This window comes from Lepidochelys kempii, chromosome 7 (assembly GCF_965140285.1).
Source record: "Lepidochelys kempii isolate rLepKem1 chromosome 7, rLepKem1.hap1, whole genome shotgun sequence".
Lineage (NCBI taxonomy): Eukaryota > Metazoa > Chordata > Testudines > Cheloniidae > Lepidochelys > Lepidochelys kempii.
The window spans coordinates 33,075,961-33,097,597 of NC_136386.1; the positions used below are offsets into that span (position 1 = coordinate 33,075,961).

Genomic DNA, 21,637 nt, shown 5'->3' on the forward strand with positions numbered 1-21,637 from the left:
AGCCAGGAGCTCACTCATCTTCGTGGGTGCCCTCCACGGGAAAGGGCCAGAACTCCTGGGTTCTATTCCCAGCTCGGGGAGTGGGGTCTAGAGGTTAGAGCAAGGGGCAAAGAGTCAGGGTTTAGTGGGTTAGAGCAGGAGTGGGGCTGAGCCAGGATTCCTGGGTTCTCTCTCTAGCTTTGGGAAGGGAGTAGGATCCAGTGGGTGAGTGTGGAGGGCCAGGTCTGGAAGCAGGATCTGTGGGATGCCTGGGTTTGACCCTGGGGGTTTGCACAGAGCTCAGTGCAGGACAGACGCTTTCTGTTGTAACTAAATGTTTTATGACCAACCTTTATTATTTCTTTAGTCCCTTACTACCATTCCCAGACTCACTGAGTGAGGAAGCATGAAGCCTTCTGGCACCAGGGCTGGGACAGTGGAGGGCTGCAGGTGTGCATAGGGGAGCACTGGCAGGGCTGGGGGGAAGCCCAGGGCTGGATTAGTAGGGGGCTGTGCGTCAGGACTGGGGGGCACTGGCAGGGCTACGGGGGGAGCCCAGGGCTGAGTTAGCAGGGGTCTGCGGGTCAGGACGGGGGGGCACCAGCAGGGCTGGGGGTGGAGCCCAGGGCTGGGACAGCAGGGGGCTGCAGACTCAGACAGGCCTCACCTTGTGACCACGAGGGCTAGAGTTCAGGGGGCTGCTGAATGAGGGCTGTGTCTGAGCAGAGTGTGACCAGCCACGTCCCCCCAGACACAACACATGGTGCAGGGCCCAAGGCTCCCACCCCTCAGCACAACCCTTCCCCTCCCACAGAATGGAGCCAAACCAACAAGTGAAGCAATTCATAACAACGGACCAAGGCAAGGAGCTCACAGCTAATAACTGGGGCCAACAGGCTAACCACAGAGTCCTCCCCCCTTCCTCGCTGACACCAATAGAAACCCCTCCCCCCACCCCCCCGCAGCTGTCAGGACCAGGGACAGCAGCCAAAACAGCTAAGGGAAAGCGACACAGCTCCACTGGTGCCCTCAATCCCGACCCACAGCCCCTGCCATCCCAGCCCAGCACTCATCCGCCAGAGCCCTCAATCCCAAGCCTAGGCTCCCCCCTCCCCACAGCCCTGCCAGCCCCCTCATCCTGATCTGCAGCCCCCTGTGATCCCAGCTCTGGGCTTCCCCCCATATCTTTGCTGGTGCCCCTCAATCCTGACCCACACACACTGATCCCCCAACACACACACACACACACACACACACACACACACACACACAGAGCTCTCCATAGAATGGGGTGCAGTCAGGAATGCTCTGCCGAGGTCTCCCCACACCTGCCTTTGCCCCCTACAATGGCTGCACTCCCACCAGCTGTTCCCAGGGACTGATCACCCCTTGCCCCAGGTAACATCATTAATACTGTATGCAAATGATCGGGGGGAGGTAGGGGGAGGCTCATGCACTGGTCTGTGCTCTCTTCCCCCACAGCCAGGTGCTGGGGTTGCGACAAGAAGTCTACTGGGTCAGTGTATTGGAGGAGGGGTCATTCTCCTTCCAGACCCCACTGTGAAGGGGGTGCTGGGGTGGAGTAAGTGGTTAGAGTCTCCCAATGCACCCCAAGCATCCCCCAGATACCTCCTACAACAGACACCCCAATGCACCCCACATACCCCACCAGACACCCTATTTACCCCCTACCAGACACCCCAATGCACCCCAGATACCCCCACACCCCCAGTTCTGTGCACGGCAGGGTGGGGGAGGGGTGCCAAGACACCAGGCCCCTCTGGATCCTCCTTAGTGATAATTGAGCAAAATGAGCAGGGCAGGTGGCAAGGGCTGGTTTCCATGGCAACCCCAAACAAAAGGCTAGCCAGGGCTGACGTGGGCTCTAACACATGGCAGGAGAAGGCTGGGAAAAAGGGGGCGCCCCCAACCAAACCTACTCCTCTCCTGTCATCCTGGGGGGAGTCCGGACTCCTGGGTTCTATCCCCAGCCCTGGGCAGAGAATGGGGTCTAGTGGGTGCCTGGGAGCTAGGACACTTGGGTCCCAGCATGACCTGAGATGAGACCCTTCCCCTCTCCATGTTGTGCAGGCTGTGCTGGGGGAGGGAAGGGACCATTCCCCCCATGAGGGCCAAGCACTGCGGGGAGCAGGCCTTGCTGGGAGACCAGTGCTCCCTGCCCCAGAAGCCTCGCTATTCCAGTGGGTCGGCCCCTGCACATCAAGCTCTGTGCCAGCCTCAGACTCTGTCCCCTGCCCCACCCCACGCCCTGCTGGGCAAGGGGAAATCTCTGGGGAGGGCAGCAGGCATGAGCCAGTGAGTCTGGGGGCTTGAAACAGCCATTGAATGTGGAAGGCCAGGGTGGGGAAATGGGGCACATTGGGGCAAGGGAGAAAGGAGGAGACAGCAACTCTAGGCATGCACATGTGGGTCTGCCTCTGCCTGTAGGTCTGCTACGGGGGACGACACATATCTGTCTGTGGGTCTGCGGCCTATGCGTATCTGCCTGTAGGTCTGCTGGGGGGGGTGTGTGTGTGAAAACAACACTTTCTGCGGGCCATGTGTATCTGTCTGAGGGTCTGCTGGGGGTGTGTGTGTGTGAAAACAACACTTTCTGCGGGCCATGTGTATCTGTCTGAGGGTCTGCTGGGGGTGTGTGTGTGTGAAAACAACACTTTCTGCGGGCCATGTGTATCTGTCTGAGGGTCTGCTGAGGGGGCGGGGTGTGAACTACACGTATCTGTCTGCAGGCCATGTGTATCTGTCTGTGGGTCTGCACAGGTGTGCATGCCATGTGTGAATTGGTAAGTTCAGGAGCAGATTTACCATGAAACAAACCATGCAGTGGCACGGGGCCCCCAATGACAGGGTGGCCCCCAAAATGCAGGACAAATATCTGACAGTCTGCCCCTGCATCCTGGCCGGTGGCGCAGCAGGGCTCAGACAGGCAGGCTGCCTGCATGCCATGGCCGGTGGCCCCACGTCGCTCCTGGAAGTGGCCGGCTGTGGGCACTTCTCTGCGTGCCCCTGGTGGGGGGGAGGGGGGGAGAGGCAGCTCCCTGCGCTACCCCCACCCCGGGCAGCACACGGAGACCTTCTGCCCCCTTCCCCCCAAGGGGCGCACAGAGACGTGCCAGCAGCAGGGTTAAGGTGGCTCCCTGCCCGCTCTGCCTCCCTCCCTCCGCGCTGCTTTGCTCCCGGAAGCGGCCAGCATGTTCCTGTGGCCCCGGGGGCAGGGGAGGGGGTAGTGTCTCCACACGCTGCCCCTGCCCTGAGCACCGACTCCACAGCGCCCATTGGCAGGGAACTGCGGCCAATGGGAGCTGTGGGGGCAGCGGTGCATGGAGATCCCGTGTCCACCCCGCCTAGGAGCCACTGCCGGAAGAGTATGTGTGCGCCAGTGGCTTTGGGAGCCGTGCTGCCCGAGGTAAGCGCTGCCCCCCCCCCCCCCCGAGGCACCGCAACCCCCTGCCCCAGCCGAGAGCCTGCACCCAGTACCTAAACTTCCTCCCAGAACCTAAACTTCCTCCCAGAACCTGCCCCCTGCACTCCAACCCCCTGCCCCGATCAAGGTACCTCTCTTTATTTTCATTTACTTCCCATTACTTATAATATAGGAGGAGGATGAAGAAAAAAAATGAAAAACTGGCGGGGGGGAGTAAGCGAGAATGTTCTTTTTTTTGGCTGGGTCCTGAGGGGGGGACCCTGAAAATGAAGCTGCACACAGGGCCCCACTACCTCTAAATCTGCCACTGGGTCGGTTTGTAGCATGTACGTGGGTCTGTCTGTCTGCCTGTGGGTCTGCGGGGTGTGTATGCCGTGTGTGTGTGAGTCGGTTTGTCGGGTGTGGGTGGCACTGTGGAATGTACGTGGGTCTGTCTGTGGGCTTGCAGGGGGTGTGTGTGTGTCTGTTGGTTGATCTGCAGAATGCGTGCATGTCTGTCTGGCTGCCGTGCAGCCCCCGGCTGGCTTGGGCAGTAGCCAGGCTCTGGGCTCCCAGACAACATGTCCCCAACACGGGGTTGGCACACGCCTCACATAGCAGCTGCCAGGCAGCCCATCGGCACGGCATGGCACTGCATGGGGGGGCATCAGGACAACAGCACATAGCATGTTCACTAGTGGGTGAGACAGGCAAAATAGTGGCACACATTGGCCCGTGCCCACTGCCCGCCCCATACAGAGGGAGACATGCAGTCCACACACTCGTGCCCTAGCAAGGCACACTGCTCCCCAGGCAGCCCTCTGGAGCCAACCGAGCAACAACGGACATTGGCCCAACGCTCTCTCAACATGTTCTAGGGCAGAGGTGGGCAAACTACGGCCCGTGGGACCGTCTTGCCCAGCCCTTGAGCTCCTCACCGGGGAGGCTCCCCCGCAGCCAAGCTGCCGCGCAGGCAGTGCTCTGGGTGGGGGGCTGCGGGCTCCTGCAGGGCACCAAAGCAGCATGTCTGGCTCCCGCCGTCTGGCGCAGCTGCCAGACATGCTGCTCTGAGCAGCATGGTAAGGGGGCTGGAGGGTTGGAAAAGGGGCAAGGGAGCCTGGGGAGCAGTCAGGGGACAGGGAGCGGGGGCAGTTGGATGGGGTGGAGGTTCGGGGAGGGTGGTCAGGGAATGGGGAATGCGGGGAGTTGGATAAGCATGGGAGTCCCGGGGGGCCTGGCGGGGGCAGGGGTGTGGATAGGGGTCAGGGCAGTGAGAGGACAGGGAGCGGAGGGGTGGAGGGGTTGGCTAGGCGTGAGAGTACCAGGGGGGCCTGTCAGGGGGCAGGGGTATGGATAGGGGTCGGGGCAGTCAGGGAGCAGGGGTGTTGGATGGGGGGTGGGGTCCCGGGGGAGCGGTTAGGGTTGGGGGCAGTCAGGGGACAAGGAGCAGGGGGATTGGATGGGTCGGGGGTTCTGAGGGGGGCAGTCAGGGGGTGGGAAGTGGGAGGGGGCAAGGGCCAGGCTGTTTGGGGGGGCACAGCCTTCCCTACCCGGCCCTCCATACAGTTTTGCAACCCCGATGTGGCCCTCGGGCCAAAAAGTTTGTCCACCCCTGTTCTAGAGCCCCCACACGAGGGCCAAATCCAACCCCTCCAGTGCGCCTGAGATATGTTCATGAGCCCCCACACCAGAGCCAAACACAAGATCCAGTGTGCTCGAGACCTATTCTAGAGCCCCCACACCAGAGCCGAATCCAACCCACTCTAGAGTGCTCAAGCTCTGTTCTAAACTGCCACCCCAGGGCTGAATCCACCCCGCACCACTGGGTCCAAGACCTATGCTAGAGCCCCCACTCTAGGGCTGAATCTAGACCATCCTAAGAGAACCCGTTTTAGGGCTGACCCTGACTCATATTAGATTTCCAGGCTACACATGCTTCAAGTAAATGATGAACCACAGCTCCTCACCCGCACCCCCACCCCGTGTTCCCACACTGTGGGAATTCTCCCAATGATTAGAGCGATGATGCAGCCCAAACATGGGTTGGGAGCTTGTGGTTCAGACACTGGGCTGGGTTGTATCCCAGTTCGCCACTGACCTTGGGTGAGTCCCTTCCCCCCCGCCCCAGTGCCTCAGTTTCACCTCCCACCCTTTGTCTCTTCAGACTGTAGGCTCTTCAGGGCAGGGACCGTCTCTCACTATATGTCTGTACAGAGCCCAACGGGGGCCCCAATTTCAGCCATGCGGGATCCGTGCAGTGCCTGGCCTGCTGGGGGCCCTGATCTTAGCCAGGGTTGGGGGGGTCTGTGCAGCACCCAGACCACCTGGGGCCATCATCTTGGCCATTGGGGGGGGGAGTTCTGTGCGGCACCCAGCCCGATGGGGGCACTGATCTCAGCGGGGGGTAGGGTCTTCGCAGCACCTGGCCTGTTAGGGGCCCCAATCTCAGCCAGGTGGGGAGTCTGTGCAACACCTGGCCCTCTGGAGGCCCTGATCTTGGCGGGGGGTGAGGGGAGGTCAGTGTAGCACCTGGCCTGCTAGGGGCCCTGATCTCAGCCGGGGCAGACAGACACTATTGCAATAAGAGGACTCAGGAATTCTGTATTGTTCAGGGAGGCAAATATGGGCATTTTGTGCTGAACCCAACCCAAAGAGGGAGGAGGGTTCGATTCCAAGTGAACCCCACCCCCACCTCCCCCCAATTACATGCAAAGGCAGATCCCAGCTTTCCCAGCGGCTCCCCTCCCTTGCACAGACACCCCTTGCTTTCCACACTGGCTCCACTAGGAGAGTTTCACACTCCCTGCCGGCTACGGGCAGTGGCACAGCTGGTGGGGGGGAGGACTCCATAGCACCACCTGGTGGTGTCCAGCTGTTCAGCACAGGGTTCAGGCGGCACAAGCCATGCGGAAAAGCCATCCTCCCAGGGGGCATGCAGGCAGGGATGGGCAATCTCTCTCCACATCCCGTCTCCTGGCAGCTCTTCCCCAGCTGACCTTGGGGTGTCCTTGCAGAGGCAGAGACAGCGCGGATGGCTGGGCCCGGAGAGCCTCCCCCAACCCTCCGGAGACACACACACTGGGGGGATCCAGGCCAGGCGGCAGCTGCAGTCAGCACTCCCCTCATGTGAACAGGGCTAATAGGAGCAGGTGGGGGGCACCGGGGAGGGGACATCAGGGCCGGTGGGGGGAGAGTACAAGGGAGACAAAAGAAAAGAATGAAAAAATGGGAAAACACCAGAAAAGGGAAGAGGAGAAAGAAAGGATGAAAAATGTGAATGAATGAAAGACAGAACAAGAAAAAAGGCAAAAAGGAGGCGAATAAAAGGATGTAAAAACGAGTAAGAATGGAAAACAGAAACATGGGAAAAGAAAGGAAAGATGACAGAATGAATGAAAAAGGAAAAGAGCAAAAGAATGAAAGGATAAAAGGAGAGAAACAAGGAATGAAAGAATGAGAAAGAATAAAAAACAAATGAATGGAAAAAAGGGGGGAAAAGAACAAATAAAGATGGAAAGGGAAACAAAATAACGAAGAAAAGAGAGAATAAAGGAATTCAGTCATGAGAAAGGAAGGGAAAGAAATGAAGAAAAGAATGAACAGTAAGGTGAAAAAAAAGAAAAATCAACAGGGGTTTGGGCAGGGGGGTCAGGAGGAGGAAGTGGGGTAGAGCAGGGAGGTCAGGAACATGAACTGAGGACAGGGAAAGGGGGATACCTCAAGGACTTGGCACCCTGTCCTAGCCCTGCGGCCCCTCCACTGCCCCTTCCTGGCTGTGACATAATGTGGATCAGGGTAACACGGGCACCTGAGCAGGCTCAGTGATCAATGAGGGGGAGAGACGACAAACGTTCCACCCCCATCCGGAATCTGATCCGCGCTCTACCACCACCCCCTCTCACACACACCCCCAGACCCCGTCCAGACCAGTCACCCTGGGGGCTCCTGACCCTGCACTGTGGGAGGGGCTGGGAGGGACAGGCAGGCTGGCACCTCCCCATGTGGCTGGGTCCAGGTGCTGAGCTGGGACAGCTCCTCTTATATAAAACATGCACACACACCCTCCAGCCAGCAACCCTGCCACAGCATGGCCCTTGACCCATACACCCACCAGGGCACTTGCTGTACCCCTAACCCGTGCCTAACACACAGCATTCAGGAACCCCTGCCACCACACCAGTCCCATCTCGTGCCATTCATCCAACACCTCCACACACAGCACGACTGATATGCCTGTACCCTCACACTGCCCGGACATCCTACACTATCAGTACACACACACACACAGCATAATTCTACAAGTCCGCAGCCTAACACCCCAACATCCTATCCCACTTATACTGACACCCTATCCCACCCTACACCTGCACACCAACACCCTATATACTTGTATACATACAGCGTAAACTTTCACCCATACAACTTTGTACATAACACTCTACAGCCTATGTCCGTTGTATTCACATATGGCATAAATCTCCCAAACAACCTCAATACTCCTTATATACATACACACCCCAGCATATTCCTACACCCTATAATGCTTGTATTCACACAATTCTCCCATACAACTTAACATCCCAAAACTCACTGTCTACCACTTGCGTATATACACAAGAGTATAATCCTTCAACTCCACAACCTAACACCCTAGTACACACCACTCCTGTACACATAGTATTTACACACACACAAAACAGCATACACAGGAAGAACCATTTAATCTAACACCCAAGTACACAACACCCTAAACTATTTGAAAACACACATCTGCACACCACAATCCTTTACCCGTACAATAAACATCCCACTACACAACACCCCAGCACCATACCCTTCATAGAATCATAGAATATTCAGGGTTGGAAGGGACCTCAGGAGGTCATCTAGTCCAACCCCCTGCTCAAAGCAGGACCGATCCCCGACTAAATCATCCCAGCCAGTGCTTTGTCAAGCCTGAGTATTGTATTCAAACACACACACACAGACAGTGTAATCCTTCACTCATACATAATACCTTCTGCACACAGCCACACAACAAGGTCCTAACACATCACAAGACAATATCCATACTTTTATTCCCTCACACAGCATAATCCTTAACCCATACAACACCTTCTGCACACTGCCAAACACCACAATCCTTCAACCAGACACCCTACACTACTGGTAGGTCTACCCTTCACCCATACATCCTAGTGCACAACACCCTATGTCCCTTGTGCAGAGACACACACATCATAATCCTTCACCCAGACAACCTAACACCCTAGTACACAACACCCCATGACCTCGTCTTCCTACATGCAACATAGCCAAGCAACCCCACACACCCTAGCACGCAGTGACTTCCTCCAACATTATCCCATTGTACCCAGCAACACCCCCATTACTTCCACCCAAACCTCCTCAGTCACTGAAGAGTAGTTAGCAAAACTGTCCCCTGGGCAACCAGCCTAGGCAACAGTCACCGAGGCGTCACCACACTGTTGTCCATAGCAACTGGCCTCAGCCAAAGAATTCAGTCAGCACAATCTCTGCAACAATGATGGACAGTTGCCAAGAGTCAGCCAGCCCAACCAACTGTCTCCATAGCAACCAGCCCTAGACAACAGCCACCAAGAAGCTAGCCAGTGAAAGTGTATCCCTGGCAAGCAGCCATAGACAACAGCCAATGAAGATTTGGTTGGCTCAGTTGTCTCCGTAGCAAATGGGCAAGAAACACAATCACCAAGCAGTCAATAGTTGTCTCAGTTCTCTCCATGGCAACCATCCTAGACAACTGTCACCCAAGATTCAGAGTGTGTGGGTGGACTGTGCACTGAAGGTGAGGGAGATGTGTGTCTGTGTGTGGTTGAGTGCATTGTGCATACGTGGGTGGGCGAGCAAGTGGCTGGCTGTCTTGTGTGCATCTGCCATGTTTGTGTGTGTTGTGTGACAGATGGGATGGTGTCTGTACAGGTGTGTTTGTATGTCTGGGGGGGGTGTTTCTTGTGTGTTTGTTGGTACATTTGTTTTGCATCTATAAGTACTGTCTGTGTGTGTGTATATAGTGTTTTGAGAGTGCCTGTTTCTATCTGTGTGTTTAAGAAAGTCTCTCTGTGTGTATATAAGAATCTATGAGTGTCGCATGTGAGCATGTGTCTGTGCTGCGTGACTGTTTGTGTGTTACTGGGTGCCTGCCTGTGTGAACTGTGTGGGACTGCGTCATTCTCCATGTGTCTGTACACATGTATGTTTTGTGTGACTGTTTTTATGTGTTGTGCAGTACGCCCACCCAGATAGCACTCACATGCATGTCTGCCTGTGTGCACTGAGAGTGTGTCATTGTGTGTGCACACGCTTGCTGTGAGAGTTTGCCTGGGTATTGTCTATCTGTGTGTGTTTTTGAGAGAGTGTATGGGGGGGTGATGTGTCATGAGTAAATGTGTGTGTTTGCATACATACACATACACACTCTCTCCCCACCACAGACCGCTAGTGACTGGCCAGGGAGCGCTCCCCCTCTGCCAGCTGGGGCAACTCACAGACACAGCTTACCCTGCCCGGGATCACAGCCAAGCAGACATGGCCATGAACACACACATTTTGGCTAAACAAACACCGCATGGCTGGGATGGGATTGCTTCCCCAAAAAGAGCCTGATCTCACCCCACACAAGTCCCCAGTTAACCTAGCGGGAAAAGGAACTTGGCCAAGGTCACACAGTCGGTCAGTCACAGAAGGAACCCAGAAGTCCTGACTCTCTAACCCAGTAGGCCCCACTCCCCTCTCCGAGCTGGGACAGACCCCAGGAGTCCTGAATCCCAGCCTCCCTGACCTACTCTAACCACTGGGCCCCCGTGTCTCTCTGCGCAGTGTCACTCTGGCACTGTTGGAATTACTGTGCAGATGAAGAGGCACTTGTAGGATTTTAGGTGTTTAACATCCCCAGATGCCCCCTAGGGAGCTGTGATTCCTTGCACCTTTGCCCTGCCTCCCCCCTCCCCACCCCCACTCATAGTCAGACCTCGCCTGGTGGGTGGCAACAGGGAAACCCTATGGAGCCAGAGAGCACTAGGGGGCGCAGGCTTCACAGTGACTGTAGGCCCAGCACATTGCCCACCCCAGCTCCTTGCCTCCCTCCAGCCCCACCACAACTCCCTGGGGCCACCCTCCCAGCCCCTCCATCACAGGGACTCCCTGCAACTCCCCCTCCTTCAAGCCAGGTACTCCGTGTCCCCCATGCCAGGTACCCCATTCTCCTCCCATGCCAGAGGCTCTGTAACCCTACTTCCCCCCAGTACCAGGCTCCCCATTCTCCCCCGCATGCCATGGGCTGTATGTACCTCTACCCCTCTCTCCCATGCCAGGGGCTCTGTGCCCCCCATCCCAGGTCTCCCATTCCCCCCCATACCAGGTACCCAATTCTCCCTCCGTGCCGGGGCTCTATGCCCCCCTGCCAGGAGCACTGGTGACAACCATTGGCCAAGGTGCTGGGAGACACAAAGCCAGGCCCAAGGCAGGTCCTGCTGGACCGTGTCAGGGGCACTGGGGCCTCATTCCAACCCAGGATTCCTGATGGAACTCTCATCCATACATACTCACATGCTGAGCTGGTCCTGGTCTAACTAACTAACAGTTAACTAACAGATAACTAACAGTTATCCTGGGCAAACCCTAGCACTGCCTCAGGCTTTAAACTGATCTCGTGAGAGGCCGGGAGACCTTCCTGGGGGACAGGTTATCCCGTCGGTGGGGGCTTCTGGCTCCTTCCTCTGAAGCAACTGGGACTGGTCACTGTTGCAGACAGAGACCAGGTTGGATGGGCCCTGGGTGGCAGTGGGGGAGAAAGGGAATATCACGCTGGACGGGCCCCTAGGTCTGATCTGGGATGGCAGGGAGGGTGGTGTGATAAATGAGGGTAGGGTAGCTCCCTTTTATGGACACCCAACCAGCCAGTTAGCTATAAAATCCCTGTTAGTAGCTGTTCTCTACTCGCTTTACCTGTAAAGGGTTAAAAAAGCCCATAGGTAAAAGGAAGGGAGTGGATACCTGACCAGAAGAGTCAATGGGAGGGCTAGAACTTTTTAAAATTGGGAAAAAACTTTCCCTTTGTCTGTCTGTCTGTCGTTTTCCGGGGAGAGGAGACACAGAGCAGGAACAGGGCTGAACTATGCTGTAGGAAGCTTTAAGCCAGGTCTGAAAAACCATCAGATCATACCTACAGACTATTGATTTGAAACCCCCAGATATGTAAGTAGCTCAGGGGATGTCTAGGAAGACACGATTAGGTTTATCTTTTTTTTTTTTTCCTTATTGGCGTGTGGACTCCTCTGTGCTAACCCCAAATGCTTTTATTTTGCTTGTAACCATTAAGTTGGACCTCAAGAAAACCATTCTTGATGGTTATTATATTGGCTCTTTTTAAATCTGGCAATAACCTAAGTTCCAGATGTATTTTCTTTCTTTTTGTTTTTAATAAAATTTACCTTTTTTAGGAACAGGATTGGGGTTGTGCGTGTCCTAAGGGGTTTGCGCGTATGTTGTTTAATTAGCTGGTGGCAACAGCTGATTTCCTTTGTTTTCTTTCTCAGCTCTTCCCCGAGGAGGGGTGAAAGGGCATGAGGGTAACCCCTGGGGAGGAATTCCCAAGTGTGCCTTCCTGGGTCCAAAGAGGTTTTTTGCACTTGGATGGTGGCAGCATCTACCCATCCCAGGTCAGAGAGAAGCTGTGACCTTGGGAGTTTAATACCAGCCTGGAGTGGCCAGTATTAATTTTTAGAATCCTTGCAGGCCCCCCATCTTCTGCCCTCCGCGTGCTAGAGTGGGGAATCAGCCTTGACAGGTGGGGTGATACCAAGCTGAGCAGGCCCGAGGTCTGATTGAAGGTGGTTGTGGGGGAATACCAGGCTGGGCGGGCCCTAGATCTGATTTGGGGTGGCAGGGAGGGTGGGGGAAGACGATGTTGGGTGGGCCTATGGATCTTATCCAATCTGGTTGTTCCTAAGCTCCTGTCTGCCTTCTCTGACCCATCCTCACTCTGTATCCCTCCAGCACTCCACCCCAGCCAAATGCTCCCCAGCTCCATGATCTCTGCTCTCACCAGCGTAAACCCTATTTTGCCATTTTTGGGGAGACAGCAGATTGCAGTGGCTGGGCACTGGACTGGGAGTCAGGACTCCTGGATTCTATCCCCAGCTCTGCCCCGACCTGGGACAAGTATTTTCCCTCTCGGTGCCTCAGTTTCCCCATCACCACCTTTTGTCTATTTCATCTGTGAGCTCTTTGGGGTGTGGCCTGTCAGTGCATACCTGCACAGCGTGACAGGGACCCCACTCTCGGTCAGAGAGAAGGGGTCTCTACCAACTGGTACAAGGAGAGCACACATGCGTGGGGAGAAGGTGTGTACAAACATGCCCAGCTGTCACAGAGTCCCCGGGCGATGCTCTGAAATTGCTCCCTACGAAGCCAGTCAGAACTCTGGTGAAGTCTCCTTTCTGTGAGCAGACTGTCTTAGGGCAAGAAGCTCACACAGCTTCCACCTTCCTGGGTCTGACCTCGGAGCATTCAGCATCCTCTGCCCCTCCATGCGCTTCCCACAGCGAGTCCGCCCAGGCGGGGCTCTTGGGGAAGCCAGAGGGCCCTGCACCCCAACTTTGCAGTCAGATGTGACTCTCAGCCAGCCAGTAAAACAGAGGTTTATTAGACAACAGGAACATGGTCTAAAACAGAGGTTGTAGGTACAGAGAACAGGACCCCTCAGCAGGGTCCATTTTGGGGGGGCAGTGAGCCAGACAACCATGTCTGCACTGCATTCCATGTCCCCAGCCAGCCCCAAACTGACTCACCCTCCAGCCCCTCCTCCTCTGGGCTTTGTCCCTTTCCCTGGGCCTGGAGGTCACCTGATTCCTTTGTTCTCCAACCCTTTATCTATCACCTTGCAGGGGGGAAGGACCCAGGCCATCAGTTGCCAGGAGGCAGAGTGTTGGCCATTCATGTACGCTGGCCCTTTGCTCTGCAACAATTACACCCCCTGATCCCACCACCTAGAGACTTAAGAAATGCATAGGGGAAACTGAGGCACCCCTACAGTATTCAGAGGAAACATTAAGAACAGTCCCACTTCGTCACACCAGCACAGCGCAGAGCCTTGTTGGGTAGTTTGTTCCCAAGCAGCCTATTAACACTGATGCCACAATTTGCTGTCCCCATCAAACACAGCCATTTGACCTTGGTCACCTGTTCGCTCCCCCACTAGAATGCACCCGCCCCAAAGGCGCTGCCGGCTGAGCCAGTTGAGCACCGGTTCACCCCTCTCTATACAGCGACTGGCCACTGCATTCCCAAAGCAGATTCTGACTTTGGGAATGCTGGTCCATTTCACACATTCACAGCGACCTCCAGAGGCACGTGGGCTTAGGGAAGGAGGATGGACTTGGGACATCTGGGTTCAATTCCTACCGGTCATCACCCTGTGCCTCAGTTTCCCCACCCGTAAAACAAAGGATAATCATCCTTCCTTCATATACTGAGAAAACAAACTGTCCAGGGCAGAGCAGCACTGAGCATGAGCACCCTCCGTACACCTGTGCAAAACCCCTGAGCATATCACAGTCACTGAGCCCTGGTGACAATGGCTGGCCAAGGTGCTAGGAGACACAAAGCTAGTCCCAAGGCGGGTCCTGCTGGACCACTTAAAAACACAGTAGCCACCCACTCAAACTCACTGGCCAGGTAGCACGACCGTGACTTGAGTTCAGGGCTCAGGCAGGAAGTGTTCACTGACACTTTATTTTTGAAATAACACATTTTACTGAAGGAATGGAAAATCCTCTCGGAAAAATGTTCTTCTCTTTAAAATTTTCTGATTTCTGGTTGAAAACCTGAAAATAAGGTGGGAAAAAATCAGTTGGGGACCAAAATGTTTATTTGAAAACTGATTTTGGGGGGGAAGATGGGTGGGTTTTCATTAACAAGAAGTCACAGGAAATTGCATGGCCAATAAAAGGATTTTTTCAAAATTTCCCCCCAAAAAATATGAATTTTTTTGTCCTGATCTGTTTGACTCACTCAGCTTTCGAGGAAGATGGACAACACACAGGCCAGCCTGGTACCCGTGAAACTGCCAGAGCTCACAATAGCACTAAAAGTCTCCTAACCGAGCTCAGGGGCCCCTTCGGGTCAGGTGCTGCACTGACCCACCCCCCGAACCAAGCTCAGGGGCCCCGTCGGGTCAGGCGCTGCACTGACCTCCCGCCCTTCCCCCAAACTGAGCTCAGGGGCCACGTCAGGTCAGGCGCTGCACTGACCCCCGCCCCCTCCCCCAACTGAGCTCAGGGGCCACATCGGATCAGGCACTGCACTGATCCCCTTCCCCCAAATGAGCTCAGGGCCCCCGTCAGGCCGGGCACTGCCCAGACACTCAGGGTCAGATTATTTCCTGCATTTTACAGATAAGGGAACTGCGGCACAGAGGGGGAAGTGACTTGCCCCAGGACACCCAGTAGGCCAGGGACCAAACTTCATTGGGCTAAGCTGGTAAAGCGTCCTCCTCAAGCCAGTATAACCCAGTTCCCGACCACCAGCCTAAGCTAGAGACTCCCCCACTCCAGCAACCCAGCCTCTATAACCACTGGACCCCACAACCCTCCCAGAGCTGATATAGAACCCAGGAGTCCTGGCTCCCAGCCCTGTGCTCTAACCTTGTGTGCTGGCTGTCGAGCCTTACAACAGCAACACCCACAAACACACCCCAATAATAAAAGAAATAAGATCCCCACAAAGCGACAGCCCCAAAGGCTCCAGCCTGCAGCCTGTCTATCCCTGTCCCCTCCTACAAATCCCAGGCTAGAAGCTGCCAAAGAAGAGATGGGGCCAGGCCCAAATCTGGGTCCAGATCCCACAGCATGGGCAAGGGGCCAACACCTCAAACCTGGATAGCTGACACCGCAAACACTCTCCCGGATTGCAGAGAGCCCACCCTGGCCAGTCAGGCACCACGGCTGTGACAGCTCAGCCAGGCTCCCGGTGGCACAAAGCAGAGGCCAAGGGCTGACAGAACTGACAAGTCCAAGCCCCTCTCTCCCGGCACCACTCTGGGGAAAGGGGAGAGCACGCTGTGAGGGTATGGGGGGGGGGGTGAGGTCTCTCTGCTGCTGCCCAGCCTGTCCCTAGGGCAATGTCCTCACTCTGGGGAGAGACAGTGAGCCGTCTGGGCCACACTCCTGCTCCAGCCCCTCGCCTTCCCCTCCTGCCCCCTAGGGTCTCACCTTCGCTGCAGAACTTGCCCTGGAAGCCAGTCATACTGCAGTCGCACTGCACCTCCCCGTTCAGCACGCTGCAGAGCCCACCATGGGCGCAGGGGTTTTGCTTGGTGCACAGGTACTCCGAGTCGCTGCGGATGCCCTGGCTGCCCAGCAGGGCCGGCGGTGTGTCACCCACCTTGAGGTTGGCCACCAGCCCCTTGAAGGGCACCTCATACTTGACGGTGCTCAGGGTGAGGGCCGAGAGGCGCACGTCAGGCGGGATCCCCCCCACAAAGAGGTCGCTCTCCACGGCCATGTCCCTCCGCTTGGACTTGACCTCTGCCACCTTGGCCTCGCCATCCACCACCAGCATGGTCTCCCGGTAGTTGCGGGTCAGGAGCACCATGTGCCAGCGGTCGTCATCCACGGGCGTCTCCAGGTGCAGCGTGGCAGGCTCGGCGCAGGAGATGGTGAAACGCAGGCGCAGGTGCCCCTCGGCAATCATGAGCTCCAGGAAGTCACAGTTCCCCCCGTCGTCCAGGTAAAGCACCAGCGCCCGTGAGACGTTTGTCTTCAAGCTAAAGCTCAGCTCCCCCAAGGAGCTGGCATCCCAGCGGGCATAGCGGGCCCACTGCCCTGTGGCGCCACCGAACTCCAGCGCCGCCCCGCCCGCCCCAGGGCCCAGCAGGGCACCCATCAGCAGCACCAAGGGCAGCAGTCTGGCCATGGCACCCAGTCTCATCTGTCCCTGCCCCCCCCCAAGGCAAATGCTGGGCACTGCCCCCGCACTGCCACAGCCTCAGATCCTCATGGGGGGGGCGGGCGGGCGGCTGGATGGGGGGAGGGAGGGGCAGGCAGGGTTGGGGTGCGGTGGCTTCCTCGGAGGCCGGGGAGCAGGTGGAGAAGAGAGGGGGACTCCACTCAGATGGAGGGTGGGGGGCTTTCACTGCCACTCAGTGACAAGGGGAGATGGGACGCCAGGATCCAAATATCCAGAAGTCAGAGAGAACAAATCCAGGCCCCCGCCAAGTCAACCCCCTCCCCCCACCCAGCCTCCACCAATCACAGGCTCCAGGTCCGGCTCCAGCAAGTTACAGCATCCTCCTCCAGTGGGGTGCAGAGCCAGCCGCGCCCACAGGGGGTGCTCGGCCCGGCTCCGGCGTCGCAGGAGGTCGGAGCTGCGAGGAGAGAGAGGAGACGTGTGAGGCCGGGCCATGTGCACCAAAGGGTTAATACAACGCAGCCCGCTCTAACACACTAGACCCTGCCCTCCCAGAGCCAAGGGCTGAACCCAGGCGTTCGGGGAACACCCCTCCCCAACCCTAGGGCTGGCTACTCTCCCAGGAAATTCCCCTTCTCATAGTAGTTCCAGCCCAGGACCTCCTCTGATTGGTTGCTCTTCCCCACTTTCCCCACCTCCTGTGGGAGGGTGGCCAATCAGAGCTGTTACAGGAGGCCAAGTAGCACCCCACCCCCCCAGGCAACAGGATTTGGGGTAGGGGAGAAGGAAGAAGAAGCAGGCCAAACCATTCTCACAGTGAGGGGCGTGGGAGCAGGCTGTACCATTCTCACAGGGAGGGGGAGCAGGTCATACTATTCTCACAGGGAAGACAGGTGGAAAGGAGGGACCAGGCCTTACCATTCTCACAGAGAGAGAGAGGCGGGAGCAGACCACACCATTCTCAAAGCAAGGACGGGGAGGGGGGAGAGAGAGAGAGAGGTGGAAGCAGTCCATACCATTCTCACAGGGAGGAGGGGGGTGAAGAGGCGGAGCAGGCCATACCATTTTCACAGCAAGGATGGGGGGGAGAGGCAGAAGCAGGCCATACCAGTCTCACAGCGAGGATGGGGGAAAGGAGGGAGCAGGTCATATTTTCACAGCAAGAATGGGTGGGAAGGAGGGAGCAGGTCATACTGTTCTCACAGCAAGGACGGGCAGGGAGAGAGACAGGAGCAGGCTGTACCCTTCTCACAGTGAGGAGGAAGGTGAAGAGGCGGGAGCAGGCTATACCATTCTCACTGTGAAGGGAGGGGAGAGGCGGGAGCAGACCATACCATTCTCACAGCAAGGTGGGGGAAGAGGTGGGAGCAGGCCGTACCATTCTCACAGAGAGAAGGGTGGAGAGGTGGGAGCAGGCCATACCATTCTTACAGTGAGGAGTGGGGGAGAAAAGGGGGCAGGCCATACCAGTCTTACAATGAGGATGGAGAGAGAGAGAGGCAGGAGCAGACCATACCATTCTCACAGCAAGGATGAGGAGGAGAGGAGGGAGCAAGCCATACCATTCTCACAGTGAAGGAGGGGAGAGGTGGGAGCAGCCCGTACCATTCTCACAGCAAGGATGGGGGAGAGGAGGGAGCAGGTCACACTATTCTCACAGTGAGAATGGGAGGAGAGCAGGGAGCAGGCCACACCATTCTCACAGCAAGGCTGGGTGGGAAGGAGGGAGCAGTTAAGGTGGGAGCAGGCCATACCATTCTCACGGGGGGGGAGAGAGAGGCGGGAGCAAGCTGTACCATTCTCACAATGAGGATGGGGGGAGGAGGAGGGAGCAGGTCATATTATTCTCACAGGGAGGATGGTGGGAGGGGCAGAGCAGGCCATACCATTGTCATAGGGACAGATGCTGCTCCCTCCTCCCCTCAGTCTACTCCTTGCTCCTCCACCCTCCCTCCAACGCCAGAGCAGGGAGGGGCAAAGAGCCTTTGGACTTGTCCTGACATCTGCCCCCCAAGCAACCCTGCTGAGGGCCCAGTGCTGACTGCTCTCTCAGCCACACACCCTGTGTTCTTTGCACAAGGCCCCAGCCCCGGTCGTTTTAGGGGTAGGTGACCAGAGCAGCTGCCCTCAATGCCAACCTCCAGAGGACTAGGGTGACTCCCGCCAGCCCTCCCCGACACACTGGCTTATTTGCACAGGGACAATCCCAGCCCGCCCCATTATTTGCACAGACCACTCCCCACCCCTCCCCCTGGGCCATATGCCATTTATGGCCTCCCCCACCCCCCCCCACAATCTGCATCTCATCACTGCACTGCCACTCAGGCATTATTTACAACCCACCCACCACTGGCATACTGTAGGCAGAGGGGGGCATGCAGAAAGGGAGCAGAAAGAGGAGGGGGTGGGGCAGAGGGGAACAGAGACTAGGTCTGATTGGGGGCAGCAGGGACTGGATGGGCCCATGGGTCTGATCTGAGAGTGGGGCAGGGAATACCAGGCTGGATGGGCCCATGGGTCTGATGCAAGGTGGCAGGGGGAGGGGAGATATTGGGGTGGGTGAGCCCATTGGTCGAACCTGTTACCCCTACCAACGACCATGGCAATCAACCCTCATTAACACCCTGTCACCCCAAAAATCTATTAAAAGAACAAATGTAAATGGGGTGGGGGAAGGGGCGGTTTCCACAGTAACACGGCACCGGGGATATGGCATCATGCAAATGAGGTATGGCAGGTTATTTATAACTGTGCCTCGTCTGTGCCCCTCATTGGGTAATGGGGGCCATTAGCATGCGCTGCATAATTAGCCAATCACATTAAATGCTGCACCTGTGCGAGGGGAGGCACTGATTGACGCCTGAGCAGTGTGCTGGGGGGCTGGGCTCTGAGCCCCACGATTCTCCCTCCTCAGCACCATCATCCCCTGTGGGTTGCTCGGGTGTGGGGGTAGCTTTTCCTGCCCCCGCCAAATCCCAGCAGACTGCACCAAGGGATGAGACTGTACCGGAGAGTTGGATTGACTTGAACCTCCTCCCCGGGCTTCTCACTCCCCCAACTCATCCCCTCAACTCCCATCTTTCCCCACCCTTGCACCCCCTCCCCCTTACCATCTTACCTCCTTCCCTCCCCCTCCTCCTCTACAATCCCCCACCCCCCACCAGCCCTCTGTTCCCCCTTACTATTCCCACCCACCTCTACTCCCAACCCCCTCCAACACCCCCCTTACCATCCCCACCCCCTTGTCTTTTTTAGAGAAGGAAATTAATTAACTATTGATTCCTGCTGCCTGATGGGGTCACATTCCCACCAGACAGGTGGTGTTCTGTGGGGCGGGGGGGAGATACAGGGAGCTGGAAGGGGATGAAGCCAAAGGGGGTGGCGGGCTCACCATGCAGCAATGCAGTCACAAACAGGAGATGGGGAAGAATGAACATGGGGGCTGGTTTTACACTGTGAATTGCAGGGAGGGACAGGAGGTCTCAGTTCTATCTTCACCTCTGGGAGGGGAGTGGAGTTTACTGGGTTAGAGCGAGGGGGCCTGGGAATCAGGATGCCTGAGTTCTATTCCCAGCTCTGGGAGTGGAGTGGGGTCCAGTGGGTTAGAACTGGGGAGGGGGAGTCAGGACTCTTGGGTTCAGGGAGGAATCTGTGGCAGATCTGGGAACTGAACCCAGGAGTCCTGAGTCCCAGTGCCCTAACCACAAAGGCCTCCTTTCACGCAGCTCTTCTGCGGAACTGTGAGAAACATAACTAGGACTGCATCCAATGAAGTGAGCTGTAGCTCATGAAAGCTTATGCTTAAATAAATTGGTTAGTCTCTAAGGTGCCACAAGTACTCCTTTTCTTTTTGCGAATACAGACTAACACGGCTGTTACTCTGATAACTAGGATTCATGCTATGAAGCTTGGATTGGAATATATTCCTGACCCCAGATCAGGGTCAAGAACAGTCTGGTCTTGATTAAGTTTAAAGCACATCAAATCAAGGGTGCTCTCCCCTAAACACCCCACCATGCACACAGATGCAAAACAAGATTGATGCCAGCAGCAACATCCAATGAACTTTGGGTGAAACCCCCACCAGCCCTGGTCTAACAGGCTCTCAGTGCTGCATTGTTCACCTGAGGAACTCCCTGCTACAAGAAAATGATCAAACAATTCTCATTCTTCCTCTCTGGAACATTGCAACCTGGGTGTCTAAGCACAGCACAAAAAGTAGAATTACACCACTGAGCCAGGAACAGCCACCACTTAAATCTGGGGCAGGTAAATGCTAAGAAGAGTTGACATATTATTATTTGCTCTGGAGTCAGCTGAGATCAGAGCCCAGACATGCCACGTGGTGCACCGATTGAGACTGGGGCCCCGCCACACCAGGGAAGACAGACATTGAGAAACAGTCCCCACCCCAAAGAGCTCACAGTCTAAATAGACAAAAGAGGGGAGGGGAAACAGTGGCTCCAAGAGGCAAAGGGATTTGCCCAAGCTCAGCGGCAGAGCCAGGGGTAGAACCTAGGAGTCCTAGCTCCTAGTCCAGCACACTATCCCCTGCAATCCATCCTTCAGGTTGGGTGTACTGTGCTTTGACCTTGAGGTGCCAAGATCCCGAGAATGGTTGTGACAAAATCATGTAGCAGGAAGTTCCACAGGTGAGCAGCAATGTAGTGAGTGTAGAGGGGTGGGTGCTGTCCCTTGCAGGGATCCTAGGAGTCCAAGATTGGGCCCCTGAGCCACTCTGCCACACCAGTTCCCATCCTCATGGATCTGCTCGGAGAGGCATGAGTCCCTGCCCGCCTCCCGTCCTCAGTATCACAGTTCCAGCATGGTACGGCAGCCCTGGGTTGTCGCTTCAGATTAAGTGTGTTGCCAAGCATGTGCAGACAAGTACGATGGGCCCCATGCTCATGCGCTCTACTCTGCCAGCCCTGCAGGCTCTGCCAGCCGGGCTTTGTGCTGGGCAGCCAGGCCAGCACGGGGAGTTCAGGGGACGCAACGTCCTTTGGATCCCATAGGCAGGGATCTCTCACCCTCCCCCCATCCTTGTTCCTCAGGCAGGTTGCAGGGCAGCATCCTGCAACAGGGGCTGCCAGCCACTCAGCGTGGCGTGCAAGGAGGCACGCAGCTTCAGAGCACAAGCAACTGTGAGCAGGGCCAGTCTTGTGCAAGCACACAAGGATGGGCTCAAGAAGTGCCATGAGAGCATGCAAAGGTACGTGCACATGCAGCCACATCGCCTCCCGCAAGGACACTGGCTATGTGCACTCACGCATGAGCCTGCTGAGA

The 21,637-nt window shown here is 56.4% G+C and overlaps 1 protein-coding gene across 21 annotated transcripts in view; it reads right to left on the minus strand.

The window, feature by feature from the left end:
- The window catches only part of NRXN2 (neurexin 2), a 274,833-nt gene that overhangs the window by 234,198 nt on the left and 18,998 nt on the right, over window positions 1-21,637 (minus strand). For all 21 annotated transcript variants that reach the window (XM_073351968.2, XM_073351963.2, XM_073351962.2 and 18 more), the window contains exon 2: window positions 15,655-16,808. In XM_073351968.2, the coding sequence (XP_073208069.1) occupies window positions 15,655-16,372 (718 nt within the window). In that variant the 5' untranslated portion in view covers window positions 16,373-16,808. The remainder of the gene's footprint in view (window positions 1-15,654; window positions 16,809-21,637) is intronic.